The following is a 22,193-nucleotide window of genomic DNA, read 5'->3' on the forward strand; positions in this document are numbered from 1 at the left end:
CATTGAAAAAGTTAAACAAAACCTTTTGCACATTTTTAAACACGTTATGTAAAGATACAAGAGTTATACGGGTTGAAAAACTCATGAAAAATTCACCTATAAATAAGAAAAAAATGATTTCAAAAAACACGATATCAATTAAACTAAAGTATAGCATGACGTAGAAGTGTAAAAAGATAATATTTTAGTTAAAAAAACTTTAATCATAAGAACATACCATGGTTTAACACATTGATTGTTAAACATGCTGATAAAAAATTAAACCGACTATGACGTCACAGTGTACCGGTGCGACGAGGAGGACGGGTGGCTGTCGTGGAAGGACCACTGCTACTACCTGTCCCCGCAGAACGTGTACAAGAACTGGCACGACGCCAGGCAGGCGTGCCAGCAGCTAGGTGGCGACATCGTGAGCATTGGGAGCAAGGGGGAGAACGACTTCATCGAGTCCCAGATATGGCAAGCCCGTTAGTTGTTGATGTTTACTTTCTTATTTGCTATACTAGGGAAGCATCTTTTTTGGGACTTTTTAAAGTTTTCTAACGAACAATATTGTTTAATCTAACATTAGTTTTGGAAATTATAAGAAAAATATCTTTAGTTAACATAAATTTTTTAATACAAACAATTTTATGACTTTTATTGGAAAGTAACATTACCGAATTAGTAAATAAAAGTACAAAAGTATTGACTTGATACTGTTTAGTATGGTTTAAAATTGTAAATAAACATTTATAAACATTATTCATAACATAATTTCAATCGTAACTTTTAACTAATAAACATTTTTAATCAGGCGACAAAGGAGACGTATGGATAGGACTAACAGACAGCGAAACACAAAACTACTACCAATGGGCCGACGGTTTGCCAGTAACATACACTAAATGGTCTTTCAACGAGCCTAATGGCGGGGTCAGTAGTTGTTTTTTAAAATAATTAGTACAATAATATTTATGAATTTTATTAAAACCATTTTATAAGCTTTAAAATTAATTAAATAGTAAACGAACAAATATAATTATTTCTCTAAAAGTAAACAACAAAATACGTTATATTAAATTACCAAAAATCCTATACCAAGTCCACATACCAAATTGTAGCAAGGTTTTTTTATAATTTTAATTTTTTAACACAACCTTATTTAGTTAACAGCATAAAAGCTAACTAATACTCAAAGCATGTATAAGCTTGGCACTTTACGAGCTTTTTACTTTTATTACTTTTTTTAAAAGAAATATATTACTCCAGGAAAAACAACAAATTATGCTTAAGTTAAATACAATTAACAATGTGTAGCAAACTTCTTTTTTTATTTCTAAGTGATTAAATATAAGCTTAGTTACTTAATTTAAGCTACCTAAGTTAAACAAAGAAAACCTACTATTTAAAGTTACCCACTGCACTTTAGCACCATAACTCCTTAATTTTAAAGTTAAAATTTTTTCATGTAATAATACCAATATTCCAGGAAGAACGTTGCGTTCAGTTCATCAGGTTGGAGGGCTACTGGAACGACCTGCCTTGCACTGACGTCATCAGCTACATGTGCAAGAAGGAGAAACAGCTGATGAATAAGGTGCCGGAGGGCAACGAGCCCGTCGACGAGGGGTGCGACCCCGGGTGGACCGCTTACGGTTTGTGACGTCATAGTATTAATAGTTTAAAGGAGTGGTGTACTCTAGTTGAAAAAGACACCTTGCATTTGACGTCATAAAACTAAAAGTGACTTTTAACTATGCATAACACTTAATTTTTTTTTTGCAAATTAAATTTATATTTTAGAATTTATTTAATCCAGAGCCAGATAAGTGTAAAAATATCGCAAAAGTAAAAAAAAAGTTTTGAAAGTTAATAACAACTTTGATGTCTAAAAGTAGTCGTTTAATACTGTTTAAAAGCGTATTAACTGACACGACTTAGCAAATAATCACTTAAAAATCTACCGCACAGAATCATCATGCTACAAAGTGAGCGACGACAAGCTGATATGGTTGTACGGCGAGGAACTGTGTGAGGAAAGCAACGCTCACCTCGTAAGCATCCACGATTCGTACGAACAAGCGTTTGTGCACTCACTCGTTAGTATATTGATACTGTTTTATTTGACGTTAAAAAAGTATTAGCTAAGTATAAATCGGCTGAGTAAGATGTTGAATGCTTTGCTTTTTGTTTAAATAGTTTAACATAAAGCTTACCTATGTCCAACAGTAATGGAATTTAGCATACAGAATTTGAAAAACACATGAAAGTGGGTTGGCTAAAGTAGACAATTTTGATTGTATAATTTTTTATGTTAGCAAGTTGTAATAGTAAGTGATAAAAGGTTGCATCAAAACAGTTGAAAAATAAGATTTCAAAGAGATATTTAAAATCAATGCGCAAGAAAGGAGAAAATGAGATCATTTATTTTTAGAGTTTGTTTCAAAAAATTAGCTGGTGTACTAACATTAAGTAACTTTCTTCTACAAACCGTAATGTTCTTCTAACCACATAATACAACAGGTAGCAACAAAGCTCCCACCAGGGCTCAATTACTCCGCATACATCGGATTGTCGGGCCACATCAACGAAGACGGTCAGTTGTACTACAGATGGACCACCGACGAAGCTGTTACCTACACGCAATGGAGCCCTGGTTCACCTGGTTGGTTTGTTAACATGTGCATTAGGTCATTTTTATAAAAAGTTATAACTGATGTGATGAGCCAGTTACTTACAAACAGTGGAACCCTGGTTAACTAGTTTTGTTTATTAACATGTTTATTAATAAGTCGTTTTTATAAAACTTATAAGTGATGTACTACAATTTTTTTTGTATGAATTTACACTTATTAGATCTTTTATCAAAATATTTCTAAGAAATAAGTTAAGAGAAACAAAGTTGATAAATCAGCATATAAAAGATATTAATTTACCACATTTTTATATACAAAAACAATATAACAGTAAATTGCAAACAAAGCAAGTTTTATCTGTAACTCAAAACAAACACTACTTAGTTTGTAAACAACTTTTTTATAAAATATCCTAACACAATATACAAATACAGTCAAGTTTGAAAGAGCAATACAGAGAATTATTGAACAGCTATCATATTTGTTTCAAGCTTAAATTAATAAAAAAGTATCATTTTCTAACTCTCTATACTCAACAGACACGAAATACAAATGTGCGTTTCCGTTTAATTACCGCGGGAAGACATACTACGAGTGCATAGACGATCTTCCCACACCTGCAGGTCAGGACCACTCCTGGTGCTCCATAACAACCGACTTTAGCAACAAGTGGATCAACTGCGACAGGGACTCGGAGTGGGACTGCATCACGTTGGACCCATTCACAGGTGTGATGTCATAATGATTTTGTTATGTTATATTGTATTGTTGTAATAGTGTTGTGTTGCTTGGTTTAACTAGAAGTTAATTATATGTCGTGTCACAATTCTAATTTTTTATCTAGAGTGTTTGAATTTATATTCACAGGGTATAATTTTTACAATAAAATTCTGAATGGACTAACAAGAGTTTAAAACAAATTAGACCAGTTTATTATATCAAAAATGTTTTGTATTACAGTTTAAAAGGTTAAGATTTTTTAGTAGGATGATAATATTAAGTTCAATAAGTATGCTATATTCTAAACAACTTTTTCTGATTTATTTTTATTTTTAAGCAAATAAAATTTTTACATACTTATATACAACAAATGTTAACTATATGGTATGAATAAGAAAAGATTTAATTATATATCTTTTTGATAGTATTTAAAATACGTAACTCATTCAAAACAAATACACAGGAAATTGGAACAGTGGAATATGCGGTACAGATTGGTATTACGTTTGCGAGAAACCGCGTATAGGATACTCCCAACCAACATACACCACTCCAGATCCTTCTATTGCATGCGCTAACGGATGGGATTCAGACCCTACGTTGTCTTATTGTTACAGGGTATGTAAAGTAAACATGTGTGAACATCAGTTATCTGACGCTAATTTATACACACAGAGATAGTTACTATTATTCTAATTGAGTTAAAATATAATAGATGGCTAATTTTTTATTCAAGTATTTTAAACGAATTAAAAAATAAAAACCATATTGAACTACATGCTGACAGAAGTATGTGTGAAGAATATACGTTCTGTAAAAATCCTCATACAACTTTATTTAATAATTTATAAGTCATACCGTTTATAATCCATTAAAAGAAGGATCAAACAGAAAAAATTAAGAATAAAATATTAAGATTACAAATCATACAATCAACAGGTGGAAGAAGCGATCAGCGAGGACCAGCGCAGGACTTGGCAGGAGTCTGTGGATTACTGCAGAGGGTTGGGAGGTGACCTGGTGTCGATACACAGCAGTGAGGAGAACAACGCGCTTGTGAACATCGTGCAAAAGAGAACTAGTAACAGTAACGTGTACTTCTGGATTGGGCTGAACAATATAAATGCGCAAGACGGATACGATTGGTCCGATGGTGAGATACTGTTGCTTTTTAATGGTTTAATTGTTTTGATTACATGTTAAACGTAAGTAAAAAATTTAAAGTCAAAACTGTTTTTATCTTTTTTAAATGAGATGTTGTGTATAATAATGTTATATACAAATTAAAAAAAAAGTTTAAGTAAACGTTTAAAAATTTAGTGATTTTTGTTGAAAATACAATTTTAAAAGTGGAGTTTTGGTATTTAGCTTAGTTATTATTTTTAATAGATAGTAATGTTTAGTGCTAAAAAATGTTACAGAGAACAACTCGTTAAATTAACTTTTTTTATTTCGTCGTCTCTAAGATTATCATTCTTAATTACATACAAAATATTTAAGTTTAACCTTGGTATTTTACTTACTGGTAGTGTTGCTTCTAACTTAGTACTTTTAATTATAAATAGGCACACCAAGTGATTTTACAAATTGGGCAACTGGCGAGCCAAACAACGTCGATGGAATCGAAAATTGCATAGAAGGACAATTCTACACAAACACTGATGCGTAAGTCATTATGTATTATACTAACTTAACAAAAAAAAACATTACGGACAATACAAACTAAATAAGGTGCTTAATTTTGCAATCTATATAAAAAAAATTTAGATTGATGTTTTTAAACTCCATTACAGATGATAAGACTAAAAAATCCTTTCTTTATAAATACAAAATTTACAATAAGAATTTAGATACTAAGTGAGCAAATAAGCCATAAATATTAAATTAAATTGAGTAAAACAAAAACCTATTTTTTGCAGATGGAACGACATATACTGCGACGCGAAGAGAAACACGATTTGTAAGATTGCTAAAGGGAAAACCCCTTCTGAAGTACCAACTCTGCCCCCACAAAAAGGAGATATTTCAACTGAGTGCGGCACTGATAACACATGGGTATGTTTACTTTCAATCATAAAATTAAGAAAAAAGTACAGAACTTTACTGGTATTATAGTGTTAAAATACTCTTAGATGTCTCATTAATAATTAAAAAGGTTCTACTACAAATTCTTCTATTTTTATATTTAGTAATATTAGATATATTGTAAAGATTTACAGGTAGTTTACACTACAAAATATCAATATTCTAACTAGCGTAAATTTATTTAGCTCATTTCCTTCTCACTTATTTACTACATGTTACTTTTTATCGTTTTTTTGTTTTTATTGTAGATCTAATTTTCATTTTTTTCAAATTTCAACAGGTCCGCTACAAGTCCTCATACGGTACGGAGAAGTGCTACTTGTTCCAGGACTCTTCATCCAAGATGACTTGGAACAACGCAAACGATCAGTGCAGATCGCTAGGTGGTGCTTTTATAAATATTAAATTGTTTATTTCTATTTAAATAAATAAATAAACTTAAAAGCAAGTTTTATTCTACAAAACACAGCTCTTCTGGGAAAGAGCAAATGAAAAATATTTGATAGTAGTATATATAGCTACGTCCAATTTGATCTAAAGAACCTTTTTAATGTGATAAATGCCTTAATAAGTAAAATTAAAAACTCTAAGTTTTAAATTGTCTCACTTAAACCGTTATTAATTATAATCACATATTTAGGTGGCAACCTTGTGTCGATATTGAGTCCGGACGAAAACGACATGATCCTCAGTTGGACTGTGAGAAGCGACGCGTCAAGTTTCTGGATCGGATTGAGGGTTTGTTTTATGATGATTTTAAGAAGTTATTAATGTAAAAAAGCTCAATAGTTTATTGAAAAATTAAAGTTTAGAAAATTCGTTCAGAAACACAAGGTTGTTTTCAGGTTTCATTTTAAAGTTTTTGTTTACTGTGTTTTACATCTTTCATTCAATTAAAAGTACATGCTTTGAGTAATGGTTTTTTCCGGTATATAAGTGTATGTGTTTTACTTTTAACTCGAACACTTTGTTTTGAAGTAATACTATAGCACGCTAGTTTATTAAGTACGTTTTTTACGGTTTTGAAAAATAAAAAAATAGTTGAATAAAATGAAAGTGTACTTAGAAATGAATCCAGCAATTTTTTAATTTTTATTTGTATGTATATAATATCAATATAGCATTTTTTATTAAAACTACTTAAAGCTGCAAACAAATCGTTTCTATGGGCCGATAACTCTTTTCTTTATTAAACAAATTTATTTATCTGATTAATTAAATTATATTATATGTAGGATGCAGCAGACAGATCATTTGTATGGGCTGACAACTCTTATGTTGACTATGTTAATTGGAACGGTGGTGAACCTAACAACTACTTGGACAGTGAAGGTTCGTACAGTTTTTAAAAATACTAATGTTATTTTTAAAGTTATTTATAAAACACAAAATGTATCGCAAATATTGATATTTCAAGTTTTTTTATTCATAACAAAGTGTACTTTCAAAGTAATTTATAAGCAGAAAAAAACTTAAGCTTACTGAAAAAACAATTTCTGTACTACTTAACAGTAAAAGTATGTATTACAAATACTTATAACTATCACGTCACAGCAGGTTGCTTTAACATATAAACACTCACAATTTTCATCGAAAAATAAAAAAAATTATAGTTAATAAAAATAATACGGACAGATTGCGTCAACTTGTACTCTGATTCGGGTAAATGGAACGACGAGAATTGTGGGACGTCAAACTACTACATTTGCGAGAAATACGTGGGGTCTGGAGCGGTGACCGTCGCCCCAACTCTGCCCCAACAAGGCAACTGCCCCACTGGATTTACACCATATGGTTGGTTGTATTTAAAGTTAAGCATATGTTTGTATATTTTATACAGTTATTTCATTTTGCTAGCTAATAAAGAATATTTATTTATAAACAACATCAGTAAATAAAAATATTTGCGAAAAATTACTACCTAGATTAATTTAAATAGTTTTTATAAAATTTATTTATATCTATTCTGCAACAAATCTTTTTAAGTTGTGCTTGCAATTTCCAAATATAATATCATATTGATTGAAACTGAATAATTTAGTTATGGTAATTTAAGCTAACAGTTTATCAACAAAAGTAGTCATACACCTGTAATACACTTCTCACAGGAAACAACTGCTACTTGTCAAGTAAAGATGTATTACTGACCTGGGATGCAGCGAGGCAGTGGTGTAACGACAATGGAGCTGAACTTGTTTCCATCACTAACGACTACGAACAAGTTAGTTGTAATGTTTCAGTTATAGCTTTCAATTAAAAATTTGTTTTAAGCTGACTGTACGCTAACAGTTAAACTTAGAAAATGTATTGATTTTTGCCAGGAAATTTACATTAAACTTGTTTCTATTATTAACGACTACGAACAAGTAAGTTGTAATGGAGATCATACCAAAACTAATAAAGAAGACACACTTAAGCTTTTATAGTAGTTTTGTTTGAGGTGATGATTAAAAGTTCAAGTCTGATTAAGCTAAGTTAATATGACGCAGTATGTCTAACAAAAAAAGTTATCTTTTGCAATTTTATCTACATTTTATTACATTTAATGTATTTGAAAAAGTTTAATTTGAAAAAAAACTATATCTCTATAAAGTTTTGTAAAATTTGAGTAGAATGAATTTCTGAGCTACGCGATTGAAGCACATCGATCGCCGTGTCTAAAGCATAATTGTTGTATATCGTTGTTTTTGCTTTACTATACAGCCAACTTATAACCCACAAACAAATACAATCTATTAAAGTTTATTTCAGTATGTGATTGCTCAGTTATATAAATGACTCTACGTCCAGGCCTTACTGGTAAACTTCTTATGAGAACTTTATTTGTGACAAATTTGTACTGTAAACAGAAACTAAGTTACTGTAAACTGTTGAACTAAAATCCTACCATGTATGTTAACTGTATTAAATTTTTAATATATACATCTGTTAAATTACCAATACAAGTTAATATTTAATAAAAACTACTCATCTTCAGGCCTTTCTAGTGAACTTTGAAGAAAAATCTTATACATTAATGCAAGACACCAATTTTTTAAAACTTTATTATAATAATTTTACGAGTCAAGCAAATTTACTTAAAGCTTATTTTTAGCTGTTTTGCTCGTAAAATGACTTAATATATACTTTTTTTCACTATAATATAGTCAATGTACAATTTGAAAACCTAAAACAAATTTTAACGTATGCTCGGTTATACGACACTAACCACTTATACTTTCAGGCTTTCCTGGTTAACTTCTTGTGGGGAGACGCTAACAACTTTTGGATTGGTCTGACCGACAGAAACACCGGATACTTCGTTTGGATCGACCAATCAGATTACGTTTACACGAACTGGCAGCCCGGAGAACCCAGTGGTGGAAATGTTCGTTTTTATTGTGCTATCTTATATCTTATGTCTGTTATACTTATTTTATAGCTAATTTTTACTTACTGTAAATTTTCTACTAAAAGGTAAATGTTTGTTTTATATGTTTATAGTTCAACTCAAGGAACATAGTTGTGGAAATATTTGTTTACGCTTATTTTTGTGCAGTGTTTAATTAATAGTTATAGATAAATAATTTTTTGTATACACCAAGAGGTGAAATTGTTTGTGCTATGTTTAATTTAGGGTATTTTTAAAAGAGTTAATTCTTTATATGTATCTATGAGTAAATAATCCTGATGGAAGATAAAAAGAGGTTGCTAAAGTTTTTTTAATAATATATTTACTAAAAAATGATATTTTTTTGAAACTATAATTAAACGATAACTCACAATAGTTTTAAACTAATTCTTTTTTCACATTCATTTTGAAATTTTCAAAAATGATATGGTACGTTTTGATGAGGGACGATGTTTTTGTAACTTTAGTAATGTATTAGAGTAACTAAAACCAAAACTAATTCTTTCCAACAGGAAGGATGCGTTGAAATGAGGATCACCCCTGAAACCCACGGCATGTGGAACGACCTCGACTGCATGACGACGCTGCTCCCCTTCGCCTGCGTTGCTAGGAAGAACCCCTCGCTACCCGCGCCCCCACCAATAGTGAGCCCCATCGGTTGCCCCCAGGTACTCATCAGATTTGTTTTATATTGTGTTTTGTGATTTATAATAATTTTATTAATTTAATTATTTTAGTTATTTTTCAACCACGATGACTTGATATAATATTTTGATTTTAGGCTTTAATGTTTGATCTGCTAATGATAAATAGATTCAGATATTTAGATTAAAATGAAACTTATCTTCATTTATGATACAAACTGTCTCCGTAGGGTTACTACACCTCGGAGGAGAGCAAGAGTTGCTTCAAACCGATGACAACTCCGATGGGATTCGATGCAGCCAGGAAGTCGTGTCAGGCAGAAGGTTAGTAGAAAGTTTAAAAAATATATATGTATATAGTTTATAGTGCTTAGGTCTTGACTTCAATACTGTTTATGTAGAAAATAATTTAAAATAAAGTTTAGGTTTTTATTAATCTGTAGTAATAAAAACATAGATAGTTGAGCATAGGTTTTTTATTTTTGTGATTAATAACAGTAACCAGTAATATACAACTAAATTTTTCTACATAAGTATAACTGAAAAATGGTTTTTAGTTATTTTTACTACATAGAAGTTATGCTTAAAATCTTAATTATGTTCTAAAATAAAGCAAAAACAAAACCTTTAAACTATTGGTAAACAAAAAAACGTTTTAAGTTAAAATAATTTTAATATTTTATAACAGGAGATGGAATTGAATTAGCAAGTATTCAGGAATTATACGACAACGACTTGTTGTACAGTTGGTTCTTCCAAACAATACAAAGTGACGCAGCGTGGATTGGACTGCAGTTTGCTGTTGTCAGTTAACTTGTGTATTGTTTTTAAGCATGAAATTTTATTTAAATTAACTTCGTTTCAATATTTTTACATATTTATGTGTATATTTTAAGTTAAACCCTATTAAATTGTCGGATGTATTCTATATAACATACATCAAGTTACTTTTATATAGAAAAATTACAACTTAAATCTAAATATACAATTTAAAGTATTTATTTATAAAAGAAGCAAATACAACGTCAAAACAAAGCGAAAGTGTTATCAGTACAATATATATACATAATATATATAGTATTATAATATTTACAATTTTATAGGACGACAAGACGGCGAAAGTGCAGTACTCGTGGACGGACGGGTGGCCGCTCGAGTACACGAACTGGGACGCTGGACAGCCGAGCGGTCAGGTGTTGCAGGGTATGAACGGGTGCACTAAAATTAACAGGTTGAAAATTTATGTAAACATTTCATAATTTGTATGTCTGTTTGTACATTGTAAACTCACAGTTTTATTACAGAATAATAATTTTAACATTTTTTGAAGCAGTTTGTACCTTTTGATGATTCGTAGTTATTAACATAACTAATAATGCTTTGAACTAATATTAAAAAATGTAGAAATGTAAAAATACAAACGTAAACAAAACTTCAAAAAATATAATTATAAACAAAAATTACAAAAATATTAAAGTATTCTTCAGCAAACACCGCAAATTTTTCATAGCAACGGTCGTTGGGAACTGGTATCTCAGGATTCCGGTTCTTCGACTTGCGGTAATCCCTTGCCTTACATCTGCAAGAAGAACATGGGGGAGAAACCCCAGAAACCGGAAACCCCCCAAGGTGAGGGAACTTGCGACAACGATTGGGCTTACGAGGCAGGGTCTAGCTGCTACTATATTGAAGTGAGTGTTTGGTTTTATTTGTTGTAAATAAGAAATGTTTGTCTGAAAAGTATCATATCGTTTACATTTCGTTGCAATTTCATAGTAATATTTTCCAACTGTAAAAACTAGTTTTTTATTGTTTTATAAAAACGTTAATGATGAAGACATTTGTTCTAAACTTTAAAACTTTAATGTTTAATTACAACGTTCAACTATATTAAGTATTTTCATTTTCGTTTTTGTTGTAGATAAAACATCATAATTTAAGTACGTCGAAGCTTATTTATTTTTTGTTTTAATCACACCTAAATAAGGTAAGTTACTCATGTTCATACTAGTATTTTTCTAAAAACAAGAATCTAACAAGAGTTCTTAACGTTTGTAAAAATAAACCTATTTGTATAAATGTTCTAAAACGAAAATACTTTAAAGGTAACACATAGAACATAATTAACTAATATGATAAAAAAATTAAGTCAACAAATTGCTTATTTTATACTCATTTGATGTTTTCAAACCAAGATGAGCTTTTAAAAGTTTTAAATTACATACAATCATACAGCTAACTTTGCACTTAAATAATTATTATAGATGCTTACACTACGGCACACGAACAAATGAAACAAAAGTGTAAAAAGGTAAGACTCAACCAATTAGTTGTAATCACAATTTTACAATCTAGTACGGCACGCGAACGAGCGAAACGAAGAACTGGATCGAAGCGTTGAATTCGTGCAAGAAGCGTGGCGGTGACCTGGCAAGTTTCCACTCGCAAGAGGAAATTGACGCCTTCATCAAGAACCTGGACGGAAAGAGCAGTCACAACCTGTTCATAGGGCTCACGTCTAACGGGTTCCGTTAGTTTTGTTGTTAGCTTTGTATACGTTACAATAAAAAGTTATCATGGTTCATTTAGTTGAAAAAGTTAGTGAAAGAATACCATAAAAACTGTCTTAGTTGAGTCGTTTAAATCTCGCTTTGCCTAAATTCAATCTTAGTATAAAGTACAACTACCTTTCTTTTTACACAAATGTTAGTTTAAAGCTAAACGAATGATATTTAGCTCTAATCATACTGTTTATAAAGTTGATTGCTGTCTAGTATTTTTTTAATATATTTTTTAATGACTTATTTTGCGAAAAATATTGTTAACCATTTGTCTAGACAACTTCGAGTCTTGTTTTAAGTATCATTAAATTAACAACTTAAGTGTTTGCTTATACAGTTCAATCAAACATATGTATTTTTTTAACCTTTATGCAACTCACAGAGGGATGGACGTGGAGCGACATGACTCCGTACGACTTCAGCAACTGGCAGGAAGGAGAACCGAACGGGCAGCAGGCGGAGGAGTGCGTGGAAATCTACCCGTGGAACGGAATGTGGAACGACAACGTTTGCTCGAGCAGGCAGGGATTCATCTGCAAACGCCCAAAATGTTAGTATTTGGCGGGTTTTTGATTTTTTGTTTTCTGTTGAAATATCATAATTTATTTGTGAAAACAAAGTGTGCTCAAGCAGATAAAGATCTATCTGCAAACAACCAGTAAGTAAGTAATTGGCAGGTTGTAAGTGTTTGGCAGTTTTTTTTGAGTATTTTTATAAAATGTGTGCAGTAGTTCGTTTGTATCAATACGTAAACAGCTAAGATATAAATTTTTGGCGTGCATTTTAAAGTTTATAACTATTCAAGCACTATTAGTGAAACAAAAAGCCAGACATTGTTTTTAAGCATTCTCGCAAAATTTGATACTAAAACGTATCAAAATAAATGCTCACAGTCAGTAAAATTTTAATTTGTGCAATTTAAACTAAATAAATTAAATACTAATTATTTATCCAGCATACTCGCAATGCAGCATAGCTCTTACGCAGCGCGAAGAATGCGGCTTTTATGACATCACAGAGGACTATTGCGTGGAAACCAGGGGGTGCTGTTGGGATAAGACCTTCGTTGGAGGCAACAACACCGGATGCTTCAAACCTAAATCAGGTGGGCTTTTTTGAATACATTAAAAATAATAGTAGATAAATAATAAATAAAGTTAAACTTTTCAAAATTTTTGAAAATCCGGTTAGTTTTTTTTTAATTTCTGGTATTTGCATGTCTTAATATACGGCTTAAAAACATTTTTATTTGTTAGTTATTTGAATTATTTAGGTACCTAGTCTTAGCAAATATTAGACCGTCTGACTAATATTTCATACTGCCAAATAGTGTATTAAAAAACCTATTATATATAGAATAGGTATTAAAATTTTACTTGTATTTGAAATATTATTACTTTTGAATAATTTAAAATGGTAAAATGCATAATAAGGTTCTATACATATGATAAAGACTTGTAATAAGTTCTTTGAAACATGAATATTTGCTATTATAAACTTTTTGCCTAAACTTTTATTACAAATCAAGCTAAACAGAGTTTTAAATTCAACTTTTTTAGTTAAAATGTTTAATTTTCTCCTGTAAAAACCTTTAACGAGATAAAAACTGTATTTCTATCTGAAAAACCTTAAACAATTATGAAAACCAGAGTTTTCCAAAGTGGACAACATCGCCCCTTTAGGCGTATTTTTTGATATCAAGGGGCGCTAATTAATAAAACAAGCAAATTAGTAAATGGTTATTTAACTCGTCAAGGGGCATAAATATCTAATAAATAAAATTGATAGTTTTTAAAACATCTTCCAAAGGGGCATAAATGAAAATAACATTACAACATCCTGATTTTATCAAAAACTTTTTCAGGTGGAATCGCACCTGTGCCTTCAAACGACGATGATTCCTCGGGACTTTCCGGAGGCGCCATTTTCGGCATAATATTCGCCGTGTTGCTTGCCGTCGGGTTGGCAATAGGAGCTTACTGTTACTACACAGGGAATTCCCCAAAATCGCTACCGAGTTTCAACTTCAGCTCCACTGGAGGCGCTACTACTGCGAGTTCGGAAATCCCCAAAACGGAAACTCAGGACACCTCGGGATTCAGCAACCCGAATACCGATGTTAGTTTTTTATTATACTTTTTCTCAAGTCCTACTGCATTGTTAATAGTAATGTTTTAACTGATAACATTAGTTTGCGATACGATTAAAATTATCCAATTCTATTCTGACACTTTAGTTTTATTCATAGTTTTCGCGAACTGCCTTTGTTAACACAAAGGTTTTTTAAACGCTTTACCATCAAAACCATATAAATTGCATATTAAGGAATATTTCTAACTGTTATCAAATTTAAGTTATTTTTTAGATATGAGTTTAAACATAGCTTTTGCTAGTAATAATAAATAAAATTTTATAATAGTTTCTATTTTATTTTTAGCGTCATAATATTATTGACTAGACCTAATGAACGGTTTTAAATTATTATAGTTTCAAGTTACTTTTTTAAAGCGCCTTAAAATTTTTATTAACAACTTGAACTGCCTGAAATTAGTTTATACTTTTTAATTGCTATGTAGCCGTTAACTTGATTGATGCTGCTAAGTATGCCCAAAAACTATCAGTATAAAATTTATTATAAGCTCAGTTAATTATTTTTTTACTTCAAAATAAGTTTAAAACTTAAATACTTTATGAACAAAAAATCACAAAATGATAGTTTTATTTGCTTTATTTTCAATCAAAACAAATGTTTACATGAATAAACTCAAGGTTAAACTAGATTTTATTGAAATTTTATGTATTTTTATAATCTGCGTGCAAATAATACTGTGGTTTTCTGAGAGATTACTAATCAAAGTTCTGTTTATTAAAACAATTTAGTTTTAAAGGTTTTTTAGTAATAAGCCTTGAAAATTTTATAGTATGTTATATAACTTGATTAACTCATACTTATTTTACAGAGTGCTGCATAAAATGATAATCAAAGTTTGATTGAACTTAAAACCCGAAGCTGAATCCCTGCAATTGTTTTCTTTAAGAATTAAGAAGTTTTGTTGCCCTTTTGTATGACTACTTACAAAAAGTTGCATTTTTTACTTTTGTTCGTTTTATTTATTTTGTTCAAGTTCCTTTTCGTCGTTTTGTGCAATAAAATTTATCGTGAAATTATTTAAGCTTCGATAAGCTTTAGTACTTTGTGAATATGAGTATTTATACCACTCATTTATCGACTAACGTGTTTTGTCTTAGACTCAAAAGAAAAGTAAGTTAAAACTTGCTTAGTGTTTATGCATATTTGTTTAGTTTTATCATGTAAGTAATGAACACAAAATTGTAAACATTATAAAATTTACTGGTAATGTATTTAAATTGTTTATTTATAAATCATACTTTCTATGTAAAATCATTTCTTTAATTGTACGAAATTTTGGCTGTGTTTAATCATACGAAAATATAACTCACAAGCCTTAAACTCTACTTACAAATATCGTTTTTGTTGTTAACCTTTAACCAAAACAAGCAAAAAAAGGCATAGTCTTTTCGAACAACAACTTTTAAGACTCAGGCTGTTTTTTTATTTCGTTTTATAAGGCAAATATTAATTTATTTTCTTAAGTCTTAACAGACGAATTATAAAATGTTAGCTCTATAAAACTAACAAACTTTGCTTAGTTGTTTTACTTCAAATAGCCTTGCTTACACCTAAATAAAAATTAAATAGAACATGCTCAAAATTTCTATAGAATTAAAACTAAACTTATGTTACATTTGTTATGGTAAAATATCATATGTATTTTAACCTAAAATGAACAAAATATTGTACTACTTATACAGTGAACCCAATTATCGCTGAACTTACATTAGATTTTCAAGAACTTAACATTTGGAAAAAAATCTAAATTTTTTAGTGTTTTTTTTTTAATTTAACCATTGGTAGCCTAACAACTTACCAAAATTGTTCTTCAGATAAAATAAAAATATATGAATTAAAACAGTGCATTCTTAGTTATAAACGCTATATGCATTTTGTATAAATATTTGTTTATTTTATCCTGAAAAGAGCTATACCTAACTGTTCGTTAGTTCATTTTGCTTTGTAAGAGCCTGTTTGAGTGTAGTATTTGTAAAGTATTAAGTAATATGAGTATAAACGATTTTTCTACTAGCTATTGAACTAAAAATAAGCTCTCGACGGTTATGAATAGTATGCAACACTTTTTAGTTTACAATACTACAATCTGGCAAATAAAAGTTATTTTATATGTAAGTATAATTAAGTCTCTGTAAGCCCCAAAACACAACATTTAAACATTTAGAGCTAAAAAAAGTACAAAAACACGTTATATTTTTGTATCTATTCAGATTATAACTGCAAAATATAAATTTTGAAGTAGATTGTTTTTTAATTTAAACAACAAGACTTCGGAAAATGTTTAAAACTCATGTAAAATAGTAAAACAGTATAGTTTAGCGATTTTTCATTTTAAATTGCTTTTCTCTACATATTCTTATTTGCAACTTAAACTTAAACTTCAATTATGACGTATCTGCTCGGAAAAGAAATGTTTTATTTAGAATACTTGCGGAGATGAGAACTTTAAATAAGATAGAGTTAAATAATATTCCTAAAACAGTTTAATGTAAATATGTGAAAGTTTAAAACAAATATATATCAGCGAAATTTTTTAGAAAATATCTATATGGTCTGTTTTCGGATACCACTCATAGTCTCAAAACGTTTATAAATCAGAATTGTTAATAATTTTCGTCAAGTTTAGTCTAAGTACCTTACAAACTAAATACTTAAATTTTTTTTTTTTAGATAAAATAGTTAAAGTTTTTTCTACAAATGTCATTATTACTTTAAACTTCTTTAAACTAACTTTAAACTTACTTTAAACCATAAATACTTCAGACATTTTAGGTTAATTTTTCAATAAACTGTACTAAAATAGTGCTATTATAAAATTATAGCAGATATTTATAAGATTATAATTGATTAAAACTTATTTATTGTTTATTGAACGAAAATAACACTCAAAATGTTTTGGTCTAACGACGTGGCGTACGAAAAAACTTTTCGGTTATCGAGTTGTACACCACATTTGTTAATGTTAATGTTTATAACTTAAAAATTTTCAACAAGCTGAAAAATTAAATTTTATAGAGAAACAACTTTTAACTTCGTTTTTTTTTTGCAAATAGCATAGAAACAGGACCCTTTTTTCAACTTTCTGTTATAAATTAAGATGAGAAAGGAAGATCACTATAAAATGCATAGAAAACAGGAATTTAAATAGCGACGATAGTCATAATTTTGACAAAAGTGTGTATAGTTACTAGACATTTTTTCAACATAAAACGTTTGATCGTTTAAACAGATTAAGTTTAATTATCAATAATTAACAAAAATTTTATCAGCAATAAGTTTAAGTAACTTCTTTCATAAAATATTTTGTTTGTCGTCTAGTTCACATTTGTTGCTGTATTTATTTATTAAATTAACATTTAAAAGTTACCATAAAATAACTATGAAGAAAGTTTAGACAAAACTTAATAAGACAAAACTTTTAAAATTAAAACAAATTTGACTTAAAGTTAACAAAATATAGTTATACAAAATACAGAAGAAAGTATTTTATCGTTTTCACTATGTATTTATATACGATAATTTAGTTTAGGATAAGTTTTTTTTTGCTTGATTAAACTCAGTTTTTTTTAACGACTTAGCTTTATGTAATCAAAATTAAAGATAAGAATTACTTTCGTTATTCATTTGAATTAACAATAAAAGATTAAAAGGAAATATTGATTTTTTTGTTTAATAAAATTCAAGCTGTTGTAACTATTAATCTTATAGTTATAAAAACAAAAGTACTTAAGAAAAAAAAATTGAGTTATTTTTTTTTATTTTGATAAGATTATTTTGATTATTACTTGTAAAACTTTTTTTTACTTTGGTGGATTGATTAGAACTAAACAATCACCGCTTTTCTACTTATAATAATTTTTGATTTAAAACAGAACACTAAAAGTAATTTCATAAGTACGCGGTAGAAACAGTTTTGTTTCACGTTAAAACAAAAAAAGTGTTTAACTTAATTCTAGGTTACTCCAAACCAATGTATTAAAAGTAGTGAAAATTAGAGTCAATCCAATCCATTGAACTAATCTTTTAATTGTTAAAACTAAATAAATTTAACTACATAGCTACTTTATAGTAAAGTAATTATTTGCAAAAATAATAGAAAAATATTTTTTTGTTAAAGTCTAAAACGGAACTAAAACTAATAGTTTAGATTATTGTTTATGACAATTTGAGTTTACACTTTTTCTTTAGTGCAAAAGTTATCAAAATACAACTGTTTTAATACTCATATGTGAATAGCAAAAAATTGCAAGTAGTTCGATAGTTTTCAATATTTTTAAGTAAAAATTTTTACAGTAAATTGTATTTTACCAAATAATGTAGAGCTTTAAAAGTAAAGTGTACAAGTTTTTAAGATAATGTTAAAGGCAGAACAAATTAAATTTTATAAAAATTCTAAAAACAAAAGAACCGAAGTTTTATTTATAACTGTCTTTTTTTAGTTAGTAACTTTTAACTTTAATCGGTAAAAGTCTGATTTGTTTAATTAAACAAATTAAAAAAAAAAAAATTGTTAAACACTTTTGTATTTATGTAGATGTGAAATTTTATACCTGCATTAAAGTATTTTTTAAGTATTACTCAACGATAATAATGGAAACAATTAAATGATATGTAAGAGAGTTTTTATGGAACAAATTCTATTTTGTTTTTTAACTGATGTCTTTGTAAAAACTTAAATTTTGATAAAGAATAATTTAATTTTGCAAAAAAAAAAAAAGTTTTGAAAAGTTTTTATGAAAAAATACTAACTTATTTCAAGTTCTAATTATTTTGATTCTATTTATATTATAACTGTTTGCACAAGTTGTATTATTAATTAAATGTTCTGCAATAGATGAACATTTAGTTATTAATCCATCTTATGCAAACAGTTATAATATACGTAGCACTGAAATTATTAAAACTTGTAGTAATATTTTCGATTTGATAAATTAAAAAATACTTTGTTTGTTAGCTCTATTTCTTAGTGATAAAAACCTAAACTTTTAGAAAGTATATTTTAATATTGCACTTTTTAAAGTATAAATATTGATATGTATAAACTTGGTTGGATCGGAGTTATACTTACAATCTATGTCTATTCCGGTATGGCTACAGGTAAACAAATGAACTGCTTCAAGAAGGCAATCAAACTATAAAGTTTTTTAATATAACAGACAAGTAAAAAGTTTCATCTTTTTATATCAACTCAAAAATACATTTTACTTTAGCTTTCAAAATCTAATTACTAAAAAGTGAACACACTAGTATTTCACGTTAAAAGTAAATTAAAAGGTGTTCCAAAAAAATGCACATAAACGATTTTAAAACTTTTAAATAATTTTATGTAATATCATAGAAGGGGACAATACATTAAAGTGTAGTGGTCACGGGACACCAGTAGAATTGGAAAACGAAATGGTGAAATGTGAATGTGATGAAGGGTACAATGGAGAAAATTGTGAAATAAGTTTATGCTTTTACTTAATATTATTACCTGTAAACTATTATTGTATTAAAAAATTGTACTGCATAACTGTCAAAAAAAGTTAATTTTTTTTCAAAGCAAAAAAATCACCTGGCTCGTAAAACTAAACAGCGCATCAAATCTAACGAAATCAAAGAATCAAACTAATTTAACCTCAGCAACCAATTCAACAGGTTCGACACCAGAAGAAGGAGCAGGTAACTCCGCATCAGAAGATGGTTCGAATAAATCCGCACAAGAAGAGACTTCAAATGACCCCGCACTAGAAAAAAACTCAAATAGTTCCACAGAAGCAAACAGCTCAACGAGTTTGAAAACAGAAGCAACTTCAACTTCAACTTCAACAACAGAAGGTCACCACTCAACAGTGTGCAGTGATCACGGTAAAGTGGAGATCACAAAAGATGGCATATCTAAATGCCACTGCGATTCCGGTTACACTGGAAAGTCCTGTAACAATAGTTTGTTTTTTAATGTTAATTATGTTGAAATCTTTGACTTAAATTTTTTTCAAAGCTATTTCAAAGAATTAATTTTAACACAAGTAAACGTTTATGAAGCACAACTTAAAACTTTTTTAAAATATCTTAAATGTGTAAAAATATTAAAGTAAAATAAATCTTTAAACCTTATTTGTTAAGGGTCATAAAGTTTAAAAATAATATTTTTTTAAAAAAGATAACCAAAGTTTAAAAAACTTAAGTATTATAATTTCATTTATAACGGTTTAAGGTTAAAATCAAATTGACTAGTAAACAACAGCAACAAAAAATTTTTTTTGTTTATTTTGAAAAATAAATACTTGAATTATTTCAAGTTTTACAAGTTGTTACCATACAAAGCAGTTTGTAAAGACAACCTTGTTCTTAAAAATTTCCATCATTTTAAACATCAAGTATAATATGTTTCTATAGTTTCATTTTGGACTGAGACCATTCAATACGTAAAGCACTGGAAATACATATTTGCTGTTGTAGGAGGAGTTATAATATTAGTAACTTGTGTTTGTCTGTGGATTGTACATGCAAATGTAAGGTAGGTTTATATTTGATTTTAGTTGATAAAAATTTTAAAAATATAGTGGGTTATAAAGTTTTTAGTTGATAAAAACTTTAAAAATGTAGTGGTTTAAAAAGTTGTTGGTCGCAATAAAGAAATAATTTTTAATAATGGTGTTAAATGGCATAAATTTCTTCCGACTTTTACTTTAAAGTTTTCCTTTTAAAATAGTAGTTAGTTTGTTTTGTAAAATAAAGTAGACTTAAATCTTTAAATTTAAAGGTTAAAGGTAAAATTGGAAAAATAAAATAGCTCTTAGATGTCTTTATAATACTAATTTTTAAGTAGTTTGCACAATTTAGACACCTTTATTTTTATTGAAAAGTTTAGCTTAAAAACTAAACTAATAAAAAATAATAATAATATTCAATAAACAAAGCTTTTAGAATTAACTTTATATTGAGAATAAGATGTTAAAATCGTTTTGTTTCTGATTATTGTAAGTAAAACAATGATTAAATTAAAAAAGTCTTATTTGATTTTTGTAAGAAAAATTCATTTATTTTACAGAAAACACAAGCGAGAAAGTAAACAATATTGGAACTACTTCCAAAGGAAAGAACTCTATTGAATACTTATCTTCCTTAATTTCATTATCTTTTTCTACTAACACCTGTTTTTCCCCAGCTTAATATTAACAAAATAATTTAATTACTTTCTTTATCAATATTTAATTGTCTTAAAATCAGTTTAAGTTTTTTTCATTAAAATAAATATATATTTCAAAATGTTTGTTTGCAGTAATAATGATATGTGTTTTTTAAATATTTAATACTAGAATTGAAAAACGATGAAAAGAAATGTAAATTGTTTTAGTTTAGTTTTTTATTGTAAACAGGTCGTTCTTAAAAATCTGTGTTAGTTACCTAGGTTATTTTATATACTTTAAAGGATTTATGACAAAGTATTGTAAAAAAAATACAGAAAATGACTCAGTTGTTTAATCAGTAACATACGAGTGTAAACAGTACAAGACCAAGGAAATTAAAGTATTTTTTATGACCATATGGCGTTAACAATTATCAGATTAACAACAACTTTAAAATATGAGGTTTGCACCAGATTGTGACCTTTCTGGTTGAACTCTAATTAAAAATATATTAATTTGCTTGGTTTAAGTTTAATACTAAAAAGTCGAACCATATTAGCAATTAAAAGGTAGTTTATTGGATATTAGTTATATAGAACTTCTTAATTTAAGAGTTATTTAACTTTGAACTCAAGTAAGTAACTTAAGCTAATACTCTCTCTATTGTATTTGTTCAACCTCAACTTTACTGTCAGGTACTCCGTACACGTAGGTATTTAAATAAAAAGTGCAACTTTTTCAATTCACCTTTAGAAACAAACTACAGATATATTAACACTATTGTATGAAAAGTACAAAGCACAATCTTGGAATTACTCTATTAACGTTTATTGTTTTAAAACCATAAGTCCATTGTCCATGCACGTTAACAAAAAAGACCTACAAATGTTGAAAACAACGTTCTTAA

At 28.6% G+C, this 22,193-nt stretch overlaps 1 protein-coding gene across 1 annotated transcript in view; it reads left to right on the forward strand.

Moving 5' to 3' along the window:
• The window catches only part of LOC145846478 (uncharacterized), a gene marked incomplete at its 3' end in the record, with an annotated part of 41,167 nt that extends 21,068 nt beyond the window's left edge, over positions 1 to 20,099 (forward strand). Inside the window, exons 32-58 of the mRNA XM_082953235.1 lie at positions 282 to 467; positions 797 to 915; positions 1,472 to 1,637; positions 1,954 to 2,085; positions 2,510 to 2,647; positions 3,158 to 3,346; positions 3,802 to 3,956; positions 4,278 to 4,491; positions 4,904 to 5,003; positions 5,258 to 5,393; positions 5,704 to 5,806; positions 6,064 to 6,161; positions 6,659 to 6,755; positions 7,059 to 7,217; positions 7,532 to 7,644; positions 8,647 to 8,790; positions 9,327 to 9,482; positions 9,689 to 9,782; positions 10,147 to 10,262; positions 10,562 to 10,689; positions 10,969 to 11,149; positions 11,814 to 11,988; positions 12,402 to 12,569; positions 12,975 to 13,124; positions 13,884 to 14,137; positions 19,530 to 19,620; positions 19,812 to 20,099. Of these exons, the coding sequence (XP_082809361.1) occupies positions 282 to 467; positions 797 to 915; positions 1,472 to 1,637; positions 1,954 to 2,085; positions 2,510 to 2,647; positions 3,158 to 3,346; positions 3,802 to 3,956; positions 4,278 to 4,491; positions 4,904 to 5,003; positions 5,258 to 5,393; positions 5,704 to 5,806; positions 6,064 to 6,161; positions 6,659 to 6,755; positions 7,059 to 7,217; positions 7,532 to 7,644; positions 8,647 to 8,790; positions 9,327 to 9,482; positions 9,689 to 9,782; positions 10,147 to 10,262; positions 10,562 to 10,689; positions 10,969 to 11,149; positions 11,814 to 11,988; positions 12,402 to 12,569; positions 12,975 to 13,124; positions 13,884 to 14,137; positions 19,530 to 19,620; positions 19,812 to 20,099 (4,050 nt within the window). The remainder of the gene's footprint in view (positions 1 to 281; positions 468 to 796; positions 916 to 1,471; positions 1,638 to 1,953; positions 2,086 to 2,509; positions 2,648 to 3,157; positions 3,347 to 3,801; positions 3,957 to 4,277; positions 4,492 to 4,903; positions 5,004 to 5,257; positions 5,394 to 5,703; positions 5,807 to 6,063; positions 6,162 to 6,658; positions 6,756 to 7,058; positions 7,218 to 7,531; positions 7,645 to 8,646; positions 8,791 to 9,326; positions 9,483 to 9,688; positions 9,783 to 10,146; positions 10,263 to 10,561; positions 10,690 to 10,968; positions 11,150 to 11,813; positions 11,989 to 12,401; positions 12,570 to 12,974; positions 13,125 to 13,883; positions 14,138 to 19,529; positions 19,621 to 19,811) is intronic.
• Between the last annotated feature and the right edge of the window lie 2,094 nt (positions 20,100 to 22,193).

Source organism: Thalia democratica, unplaced genomic scaffold, assembly GCF_965202585.1.
Source record: "Thalia democratica unplaced genomic scaffold, ktThaDemo2.hap1.1 HAP1_SCAFFOLD_462, whole genome shotgun sequence".
Classification (NCBI taxonomy): domain Eukaryota; kingdom Metazoa; phylum Chordata; class Thaliacea; order Salpida; family Salpidae; genus Thalia; species Thalia democratica.